The sequence below is a fragment of the Osmia lignaria genome, chromosome 8, assembly GCF_051020975.1.
Source record: "Osmia lignaria lignaria isolate PbOS001 chromosome 8, iyOsmLign1, whole genome shotgun sequence".
NCBI classification, from domain to species: Eukaryota; Metazoa; Arthropoda; class Insecta; order Hymenoptera; family Megachilidae; genus Osmia; species Osmia lignaria.
In genome coordinates this window covers 14,363,437-14,374,909 of record NC_135039.1, presented here as the reverse complement: position 1 = coordinate 14,374,909, position 11,473 = coordinate 14,363,437, and the positions used below count along the sequence as shown (strand labels likewise).

The 11,473-nt window shown below is 41.6% G+C and overlaps 1 protein-coding gene across 10 annotated transcripts in view; it reads left to right on the top strand.

Moving 5' to 3' along the window:
• Ecr (ecdysone receptor) overlaps nt 1–11,473 on the top strand; it is a 101,351-nt gene that overhangs the window by 81,243 nt on the left and 8,635 nt on the right. For 6 of the 10 annotated variants that reach the window (XM_034329150.2, XM_034329147.2, XM_034329148.2 and 3 more), the window contains 3 exons: nt 10,020–10,438; nt 10,513–10,791; nt 10,973–11,348. In XM_034329150.2, coding sequence (XP_034185041.1) covers nt 10,020–10,438; nt 10,513–10,791; nt 10,973–11,348 — 1,074 coding nt within the window. The remainder of the gene's footprint in view (nt 1–10,019; nt 10,439–10,512; nt 10,792–10,972; nt 11,349–11,473) is intronic. The other 4 variants (XM_034329153.2, XM_034329157.2, XM_034329152.2 and 1 more) reach the window with 3 other exon arrangements.

Sequence of the window (11,473 nt, the reverse complement as noted above, 5' to 3'; positions counted from 1 at the left end):
TCTTTCTGCACCGGTTTACTGCTTATAAGAATCTAGGGAATTTTTTTTAACGAGATGAAGTTTTTAGAGTTTGAAATCAAAGTAGAGGTATATTACAACGAAATTGTTTAAACACTTGAACGATTCTCAGTTCACAGAGTGTTTTCAAATAAACGTTTTCTTCTTCGCGTGTACGTAAAATCAGACTCTCAACCGAGGCATGCAATTATAGCGTCTCAAGTTATTTCCCGCGATATTTAATTGTCAACCTCCGTGACCTGGTTATTTAATTACCTCAGGCCAGTGCATTCGAGGCACGATTGTATCATTCGTTGCACAAAAACTTGCCATTTCTGTATAACCAGCAATGAAAAAATATTTGATCTCTTCGTTCAACGTTTCACTTTTTACACTGGCATCCAGGGAATTTCAGAAAACTCACTACAAATCTCGCTCTAAGCCTCTGCCATCATTCAGACGATAATTATTCATCAATGAAATCTTCAAGTCGTCAGTTAAACGCTCGATATCGAAGGTACAGAGTTCGATTTGCAATTTGTTTTTTTCTTCTTTTTTTTTGTCGTTACGAACAGTTCAGTCGCGTTCGTTTTCTTAGCGTACGCTATTTTCATCGTACACTGTCGGGTTTATTGCATCGTGTGACGTCTGTTGGCTGCAAGTACATACATCGGCTTTAAATAACGCGATACGTCACGTATATTGTCGGTGCGATGCACGCGGTGAACCATTGTGTTTTCGTTTGTAGCCGCGGTACCGATGACCCGGAAACTGGGTCACGGTCCTCTGGCTTTTTCCCCCCAGCGAATGATTCACGGTTTATTGAGAAGCTACACCTCATATCTTGCCATATTTTCTCCATCCGTGTTAATGAGATTTCGCTAGAATTTCGCTATTCCAGTCATGGTTTCTACGGACTTTGTTCTTATATTAAACCTAGTTCTGAAGTTCTAGGGATTCCTAGATATTAAGATTTAGGGTTTCTGATTAGGGAGTTTTGGTTTTACATTTCTCTGGGAAGACGACTAGTTTACCACGTGCGTTGGCGGTCTACGCGGGAGATCTTATGGAATTTTTTTTAATTAGAATATAAGAAAATATACTTAGTTATTTTAGAAGAGAAGCATACTCATAAATTTTTTTAATTATAGAAGGTTTCAGAATTAATCATTTTGCAAGATTATAATCCATCAATTTACAAAGTTATTAATTTTTAGATTATTTAAAATTGTGCGAATGTGAAGCCATTGGAATTCAATTTTCCTATAATAGCAACCCACTTTCCATTTACAGTATCCTGTCCCAACTACCCACGGCTATATCTGCCCCCATTCTATGACTAAAATCAATAATAGCACAGTCCCCCCCATAAATAACCAGCGAATTAGTAACAATTACTTGAAGACATCCGAAATGTCCAAAACTTTATGGATTGTGAAGGGTCGAAAATCACCCCCCTCTGTTCCCAAACTTAATCAATGATAGTCGACGTTCCACCCCAAGAATCCACCCTCCAACCCCCCTGGTTTGTGAATGCAATTGAATGCACGTGGGGTCCTCGTAATCGAGATGCCAATAGTTTCGACCCCCATAAGCGTGCGCCACGTGGTACTCATTCCTCTCGAAATGGGTCATCGAATTCCGAAGCGGACGAATAATGCTGTGGCCCTCGACGACGTGCTAGATACAAGGAGATTCGTAAATATTCCGTCGTTGAGGCACACACAATTTCGGCGATGGGAACCGTTAGACACCGTATCCGTGTACGACCCACCGGACACGTTCCAAAAAAGAAACTACTCGAAACTCGTTCTCGGTTCGCTCGTAAAATTCTGGTTGTCTCGAAGAAATCGTGTATAGTAAACTATCCCAAGAATTTGTCGAGCCATTATTATTATATTATATTATATTATATAAAAAAAATTTTCGTTGGAGTTGAAAGCGTCTTGGGAATGTATTTGGGGAGTTGAAAGAGGTAAAAAGTGTTCAAGGACATTAAGAATTTTATTTTTTAAATTACCATTTAGTAAATGGATTGAAAGTGGGAAATATCGAAAGAAAAAACAGAATCATAGACTCACTTTCCCAATTCCTAAGCACTACCTACACGTAATTCTTTGCTAGCAATTACGAAATTTTCTGAGATCTGGCCGGAATGTAAAAGGACGAGACACGACCGCGAAATTTTTGCACATTTCCACGCGGAATCGCGTCTCATTAATTTCCGGAACCTTGATCCTGTAATTCGCACCTCTGCGATTCACGTTCGGGGGGAATGAACTGCGACAATATTTGCACCATAAAATATATTATTAAATATGCATCATAAATCGACGAGGCGATGATTTCATTTAATATAACGTAACATATGATGTTATAATATACTGTAGCGTTAGGTTAAGAAAATCTAGGTATTTGGTTTCACACCAAGGAAGTGATTCGTTCTTATGGGTAACCAGGTCCGTTTTTCCACGTGTAATTTCCTCGAATCGTTTGGTGGGTAGTATGAGAAAAGGGCCACGAGAGAGAAAGAGGCAAGTAGAGGTCAGTGGGTCACTCTCACTCGAGAAAGAGGAGACTCAATCGCGTGGAAGGAACGTCTAGCTAACGATAAGCTGGTGTATCAGGTTGTGATCCTTATAAGGTGATCGAGTTTGTTCTAAGTCGAGGCTTCTGGGACTTCCACTGTCCTGCCCACGTGTAGCTGTTATTCGATTTGACGATTTAATTTCTTGAATTTTTTAAGTTCAGTCTGGTTCTTCAAGGAAGACTCTACAATGTGTAGAAAGTAGTTTTATACCTTTCCAGAATTTAATTCTTCGTGGAAACGAGGACATATAGCAGCATAAAAATTCTTCGTGAGAATAGAATCTTTTTTCTAACCTGAAAATAATCGATGCACACTTTTATCGTACATTAACCTTGTTAAACTTTTGTACAAAAAGATTACTATTATAAGTAAACTTGGGTTGAATACTTTCACTTTCCATAATTGATTTAATATCTTAAGTTGAGGGAAAGGTTGATCGCAACTTTTCTTGGACGCGGGAAAACTTAGGATCAAGCGTCGACCAACAAAACGACCGATCGGACGGGAGAAGTGGGTCGTCGGTGGTCGTGATGCGTCGTGTGTGTAGGTACTTCGTGCATGGAATGGTAACGAGCTACGTATACGGGAAACGATATCAAAAACCCATGGAATAGTGCCTCTCAACTTAACCTCGAGGTTCTAGGGATTTTAACTACAATCTAGGGATCTCTAGATATAGCCGCGTGGGTAATCATCGTAATAAAATTATATCGCTAAAATTTCTAGACCTTTACAATTATTATAGAAGAATTATACAATGTACGTTGTAATTAAAGAATGATTTGATTAGAATCAAAGCATCATTCTTTAAATCAACTGCAACAATGTGATCATGAAAATAAATTGGAATTGGCTAGGGATCAAGTGAAGAATAATTAGAGTAGCGACGTCTAAAACACGCCAATCTATATTCAGACTTACTTGCTGCATCTTTCAAATACCTCGACTACGTCAATTGGTCTCTCGTATTGTTCCCTTTGACGAACAAACTGTTGAAAGACTAATGTTTTTCATTTGACGTGCATCTTAATACATATAATAGTGTTTCGTGAAAGGTTGGGAAACGCTGATATACGTAGGACGGTATGTTGGTTTTCTCTGTGCCGGTGCGAAGGTGGTATTCCCTCTGGTAAAAGTACCGTATCCGGCACGTCCGCGTGTGCCGACTTTCGCGTAACAGTATGACCACAGACCTATCGACATCAGGTTGCAAATCAGAGAGCATCATAAAATTCGCAGGAAAGTGACTTAGCTTTATGGTCGTACCCGAGATACCTACAGTCCGATTGCAAACCTAGGAATACATTAAACATGAATTTGTAAATCCTCCTCCCCTAGTAACAAACATTCAAACGTGTCTAAATTAACACTTTTAGGCGTATAATAGTAAAAATAATAAAATGGTGTTAAGTGTTTTTTCGTACGGAGGTAGGGACAAATCATTGCTCCCTGTAACAATGGTTCCATCATGTTGATTTTCCAAGGATTCTTCGCTGTTCGAGTCGTGCCAATTACGCCCGAGAATTTAAACGCTATTATGTCACTCGTCTTCCTCGAGTTTCTTGCTTCAGCTGTTCACTGGTTGGCGCTCGTTAGACCTGTAGGCACAGTGGCCACTCCGGTTCAAGGATAAATCCTATCCGGTATTGCTGGCCAATGTCACGCTCAGCTGGATCAGCGGTTTGCTGTGCTTGCAGTGGAAACGATGGAAATCATCTTGTTCCATTAACTTCTAACGTTCAGAGTCGATCAGAGTGCTGCTGAGAAAATGATCGTTTTTATTGGTCGTCTTTCCGAGGAACTCGAGTCGAGGCTCGTTCTTCCGACTCGAACCGAACGGTCAAACGGTGCTTCAGATAGATAATTTTATCGAGATGCGATCAATAAACGATCACATGATTCATTAATATTCAAACTGCTGAGAAAACTTAATATTCCCCGTCTGGACGAATAGTCATTAGATAGACTTTCGATTATGAAGGATTTTCGTGCTTTTCTTTAGTCCCTATTCTTTCAATAAATAAGAATTCTCTGTTAATTCAGATTAATAGTTGGACGTTTTCTAGATTGATGAATGATAGTGGATTAAACTTGTGCAATTGGTTCCGACGAAGTCATACAGAAAATAGAAGTTTCAAAAGCAGAAACTTGAATTCTTAGCGAGCCAGCGATCAGGACGTGTATTTTCGACAGAATCTGGGAAGACGAGGCGGATTAAAAGTCCCGCGATGAAGTTTCAACATGCCGCGAGCAACCCAGCGGGAATACGAAATGAGTTTTTCGAGGCTTTCGAAGTCGTCCACGGTTGCGTAGGATCGTTCCAACGAAAATAAATTCGTCGTCGGTGATTCATGGATTTCCTGTGCTCGCTTTCGGCCTTCTTTTTCTACATGTCATTTTCTGGTCTCTCCTTTTCGATTTCTTCGATGTGCGAGAACGAAGATCGTACTTTTCAGGATTTAGTAGAAAAACGGAAATTCGAAAGGACAGCTTTCGTTTATGATTTTAAACATCTTGGAAAAATCTTTATTTTTCCTTGTCAAATGCGCAGTATTGGAATGGAATTTTTTTTATCCCATGCAACTGCGCCCATGTTTGTCCTCTGATTGTAAGAGGATGATCGTCGCGTGTGTCGCCTTTTTCCTTTTGTTTTCAGATCTTATCAAATCGTGGACCGTGACCGGAAATGACATCCATTAGTCACATGTGCGAGTCGCACAGAATTAAACATATAGGATGGGTATCGCCATTTAAAGGGACAAGGAAGGGTAAAGCAAGGTCACGTGTGTTCTTGTTTCTACGTATTTGATACGAACATCGAAAAACAATTATCGGTTGGGTTTTCCTTTCAGCAAATTAATTAGGAAGAAACTTAGAGAACTTCCTTAACTATGACAAAAAGAGGTCAAACATTGTGATTCATTTCCTTAATAGTACACAATTATCTGAGAACAGAACGTTTCTAGAATTGTCAAACGATAAAAGATAAAAAGACAGAGGTTGATAATCGCTTGTAATTTCATAATTCGTTGAAAGAGAGTAGTTGAACGATGCTGAAATCGTGGTTCTCTCGGTAGCCACGGAGAATTTTAATGTCGAAGAGACACGCAGTTCCCGTGAAATGTGACGAGAATGAAAGAGAAGCCGTCGACTCGGTGGCACGGATTGCAATATTTCGCGTGTTATGACCAGATTTCGCGAAGAGACTTTCAGAGACCTCAATGATAGTCGTTGGCGTTAGAGCGATGTGCCGCTAGTCGTCCATCTTGTCCCAGCGTCGTAGTAGCTGCGTCCCCGAACCCCAGCCTTTTCTCGCTACTAACTTTCTTCGTTAAAGCAAACAATTTCCCCGCGAAATGCTTATAATTCTTCTAAAATCGTTTCAACCGTTCAGTAATTGTTCTGTAAAATGATAGGAATGCTTCTGGAATTTTTAGAAATTTTCTGAACAGTCCATTGACTTAATTCTATTAATATTCTGTAGTATAAATTTTCTTATATAATAATGAAAGATAATTAATTAATATAACTTGAAGTAATAATTCCATACTACAGAATTGAAGCTTTAACGCCCAAGCATCAGAACGGATTGCCAGCACCCATCCCTAAAAACTTCCTGAAACAAGAAAATCCCTCGTGTCCAGAAAAGAATTCTATATCCTAGGACACGCCGTTCTCCTTCCCTCGTTCGTGGTCGAGAGGAAGTGAGGTACGCTCGAGTCGGCGAGAAGCAGTGCTCATTGGCCCGTTTTAGCTTTCCTCTCTCGGCAAGAGCGACAGCGCGGATCGGGACGCGAACAGAGAGAACGAGAGAGCGAAAGGAAACGAGGGAGAAAGAGAGATGATGAGCTACGGGGGCCAATTGAGAGAGTGAGAGAGAGAGGCGAAGACTCGCTGTCTGTAAGGCCCCAGCACTGTCCACAGGAGTCTTCAGGTTCTTACGGTCCCCCACTCGTTCTTTTCTTACCTGTATGTGTGCGCTCACACGCATTTACCCAGTATTCAAGAGTGGGACGCACGAGTCCACCCAGTGGGCCCGTGTGCTAAGGGAGGCCTCGATAGGGGGCGCGAGTGGTGGGAGACCGTTAGGGGACCCTCCTATAGGACAGCACTGTGTTAAGCCTAGTTTACATTGGTGACTTGCCTGCGTACCCTACTATCCCATTTTTGTAGCTTGATAAAATAGATAATAGAGTATGTCCAAAGGGCCCAACTACATTAGCCTGCAAAAGGTGACTGTGTATAAGAGAATATGGTCCAGGAAGACCATAAAAGCCATAACTAACTTACAGTTGAGTGATATGGGAAAAATTTGTGTCTCCTAAAACGGCAATGCGATCATATTCATATTAAATCTAAGCGAGTATTATGGATTATTATGGTTCCTTTAGTCATAAACCCAGTTTTCTTTTACCCTGAAAGAACCTAGTAAACTTAAGGTAGTACTACCATTCACAGAGAGCCGTCTCCATTGCTCTTGGCAACAGTCGATGTTATAGGGGCTGTATTAACCCGGTCAGCAGCCCCCATATACTAACTTAATATGATTGCCACGGTGTGAATTGTGGCAGTGACTTTGGGTTAACTACCGACGGAATCACCCTGTTGCTTGATATGTACGCGGCTTTAGACAAGCCTATTGAACAGACAGAGATGGGCGAATGGCAGAGAGGAGGAGGAACGCGTGTAATGGTGTACCTGCGGCCACACAGGTATCCAACCAGCGAGCCAGAGTCAAGGCCGCTCACTGCTCCGCCGTGAGAGAGCTACTAACCAGCACGGAAACCTTGCTGCGTAGGGTATAGAAACGAGCGGTGCCACGTCGAGTCGCTTTATACAGGGTGTTAACGAACTATTGGTCGGAACTTATGTATAGTTAATAGAAGTCATTGAAATGGACCAAAAAGTCCTGACAAATGTAGGTCCCTAAAGGTATTCGATATTGTAGGACACTGATCCTTTGTAGGATAGTAATTTTTAAAGGGCAACTGTGATCACCAAAGGATTGATTTAACCCGTATTAGACTAGGTTTAATTCCAAGTTTCATGGAGTCACTAGGGCAACCATAATTCAAGGAAGGGTCTAAAATGCAAATGTAAAGAGTTAGGTTAGGAACCTTCGAACCCTACTATGTTATATCAAGGAAAGAATGATGCAAGTCTGTCTCGCAAGCGACCTTGACACTGGCTTCTTTCCTATAAGTCTTGTGTATTTATAGAGTGCAAAATGGGGATTCGGAGCGGTCTAAAGAAAGGTCTGAAACTTCTCAGTGAGACTGAACAGAATTATTTGAACTAGAAGAGAAATGAGTGATCAATTCGCAGATCCTAACCTCTGTTTCTAATTTTAAGTTGAAATGTTTCTTGGCCATTGGATATTCTGTGTTAAATTTGAACTACTAAAATCAAATTAATTAATTACTTGTCATTGTTAAAAGGAGTTTAAGTATATTTTTAATAAATTATTTGAATAATATTGTATAGATCTTTAAACAATTTATGGCAGTGTTAGGTTAGGTCTGTAATTTAATTAATTTTTAAAATATAACAACAATTATTTATACTGAAACTTTCCATTCTCAGAAGTAAAAAATGTATTTACATTTCTGGTTAAAAGGAACACACTGTATAGGTGACTTTGATTCAGAAGCGAGAAATCGGCAAGAATCCCAACGGTGATCCAGCATCGAGCAGAGGAAACCTGTTTGAAGCACAGAAACGAGAGGTCTATTCGCTCTACATAGAATCGTTATGTGCTACTTGCTAATATGTACACAAGTTCGTTATGGTATCGGTTTTGAGCCCACAACAACAATTTATTCGGACTCTAGTTTCTTCGTTACAATTTCAATAATCCATATAATAAATCTAGCAAAAGTGATGAATAAAGAAATCTAGTACTTGAAAATTATCATAATCACGTTTGTGAAAGCAAATAATAGAAAATTAAGAAATTAATATCCTCAGTCGGTATATTACGATCTTCGATAAATTGATAGGTTAGGGGAAAAATTTCTCCAATTTTCCGGTGAAAGCAAAAAGAAAAGGAAAATAAAAGGAGTTAAGCAATCACAGGTGAAAAGATTGAATTGAATCGGTTGGACGATGAAGAAGGGATAATAACCGAGTGACCACCTAGCCCGGTCAGTGTCTCAGTGTTCCAGCCGGATGTTTTCACGGCGATTAGTATTTCCGGGTGATGCGAGCAACTCGTCTTCAGACTCTTCTCTTCGAGGAATCGTCGAGAAGAGCACATTCGCTTTTCGCAACCAGAGAAAATCAAGTCCATCACTCTAAGAAACTTAGAGAGTTTGTAGAATCCTTTGGCTAAATTTGTAGGGTATTTTTGAAATATTTTTGAATCTCTTTTCATTAAATGAAATGTAGAAATGTATCGAGGAAACGGATAAAATGGATGAGCAATAGATCATTCGTTATTTGCAGTGTTCTCAAGGTACCGTTCTATGATTTATGACGTTATTGATGGTACAAATGGTTATAGGACCAATCGCCACAAAAAGAGATAAAATGTGGTCGTGTAACCCACGCCATTCTTTTAAAACGTCGCGTTTGATTGATTTATAGTAATCATCTGTTCTCGACTTCTTTGTATTCTATGTTCAGACTATTGTTAAGCTCCGACTGAAACGCTGGAAGACTGAATAATTGGGTTTTAGGTTGACCTTCCTCTTAAAAAAACTGAAATTAATTTTCAGACTTAAATACTTTCATTAAAAATTACAGTAAATATGATTAAATATAAAATTATATTTAATATTCTTAAAACTACCTAGATATTACATAAGTTGGGGGTTAAGTAAAAAATCGATACATTTCTACCTAAAATGATTCTCCGTCCAAATAATTCAAGGTTTCCAAAAAAAAATTTTATATTCAATTGTTTCCGAACTTGAGGATTCGAACGTCTCGTCACGTTCCTCCTCAACAGTCGTTGAAGCTTCAAGCCACGCCGGCGTTGTTCGATTCCGCCTCGCTGAAAGAAGGCACGTAAGCGTGCAAGAGCAGAGCAGAGCGTGGCGTACTTTCACCGACCGTGACTTCTACCGCGCGGCGTTCCATTCGACGGGTTTCACGGATAAAGGGGGTAATAGAAGCGATGTGTCGCCACGTAGGTTACTAGAACCCGCTTGCTTACGGGCGTTACACGCCTCTCCTCGTGTAATCGCCGGAAACCTCCCGAGGAACTAGCGCGGGCCAATTGCGACAGCGTGTTCCGCCCGCTTCGAAAATTCCATTAGAAACTCGAGGTTTCTCGATAAAACACCTAAGGCCCACATAGATAAGCAGGATACCCCATAATTCACGAATAGCAATCTTCGTTGCAGCTTTGAAATTCACCTAGAATTTCAGAATCCTTCATATCTTTTATTGAAGAACTTTGTTTAATACGATTTTCAATTCCTGATTATAGGTAGGGACGAGCTGTCGCAGCCTGGCTCCTTGAACGGCTATGGAAGCAGTGGAGGCGGTGGTGGAGGAGGCGGAGGAGGCGGCGGAGGCGGTGGCAGTGATGGCTGCGACGCCAGGAAGAAGAAAGGACCCACGCCGAGACAGCAGGAAGAACTGTGCCTCGTCTGCGGCGACCGTGCCTCCGGGTATCACTACAACGCGCTGACCTGCGAGGGCTGCAAAGGCTTCTTCCGGCGCAGCATCACGAAAAACGCGGTTTATCAGTGTAAATACGGGAACAACTGCGAGATCGACATGTACATGCGGCGCAAATGTCAGGAATGCAGGTTGAAGAAGTGTTTGACGGTCGGCATGAGGCCAGAATGCGTCGTGCCCGAGTACCAGTGCGCCGTCAAGCGTCAGGAAAAGAAAGCACAGAAGGTACCCTTCAAGATCCTTCATGTCCATCAGGTTTTTCAGTCCTTAGGTAGAGTCCGGGACACCTTCGATGACAGAGTACGAATGTTTCATTGCAGGAGAAGGACAAACCGAACAGTACAACGATGAACGGTTCTCCGGGCAGTGGAATACGCGCCGAGCCGATGGGCGTGAAGATCGAGCCAGCCGAGGCCGAATCGTTGTCCACGTCCGGAAGCAGCGGCATCCTAACGCCGGTCAGCCCTTACGGTTACGTGAAACCGATCAGTCCGGAACAGGAGGAGCTGATACACAGGCTCGTGTACTTCCAGAACGAGTACGAGCAACCCAGTGAAGAGGATCTCAAGAGGATCACGGTGAGTATGAAACTTTTGCAGACTAGGTGACTGATATGTCCTGGAATCCCCTGTCCCCACATGGACCAACTTCCAGTATGGACATCCACCCAGTTTGGCTTTAAGTTCTTCATGCCTAAGAGTATTGGTTCGAATAAAAGTTCATCTACAATAAAAATTGGTGGTTGCTTTTCTGTTTAAGAATCAGCCCTCAGAAGGAGAAGACATTAGTGACTACAAGTTTAGGCACATCACCGAGATCACGATCCTGACGGTGCAGTTGATCGTCGAGTTCTCGAAAAGGTTACCTGGCTTCGATGAGCTGATGCGAGAGGATCAGATTGCCCTTTTGAAGGCCTGCTCCAGCGAGGTGATGATGCTTCGGATGGCGAGGAAGTACGATGTGCAGACGGACAGCATAATATTCGCCAACAATCAGCCATACAGTAGGGAGAGCTATAACCTGGCGGGTATGGGGGAGACGATCGAAGATTTGTTACACTTCTGCCGGCAGATGTACGCCATGAAGGTGAACAACGCCGAGTACGCGTTGCTGACCGCCATTGTTATATTCTCAGGTACGCTATTATTACTATTTACATTAAAGTTTCATCGATAGGGAAAGAAATCATGTAGGACATCTTAACCTCAAAACATTTGCGCGGGAAAGTTCCCGAACGCTCTACAAAGCGAAGCTTCTATT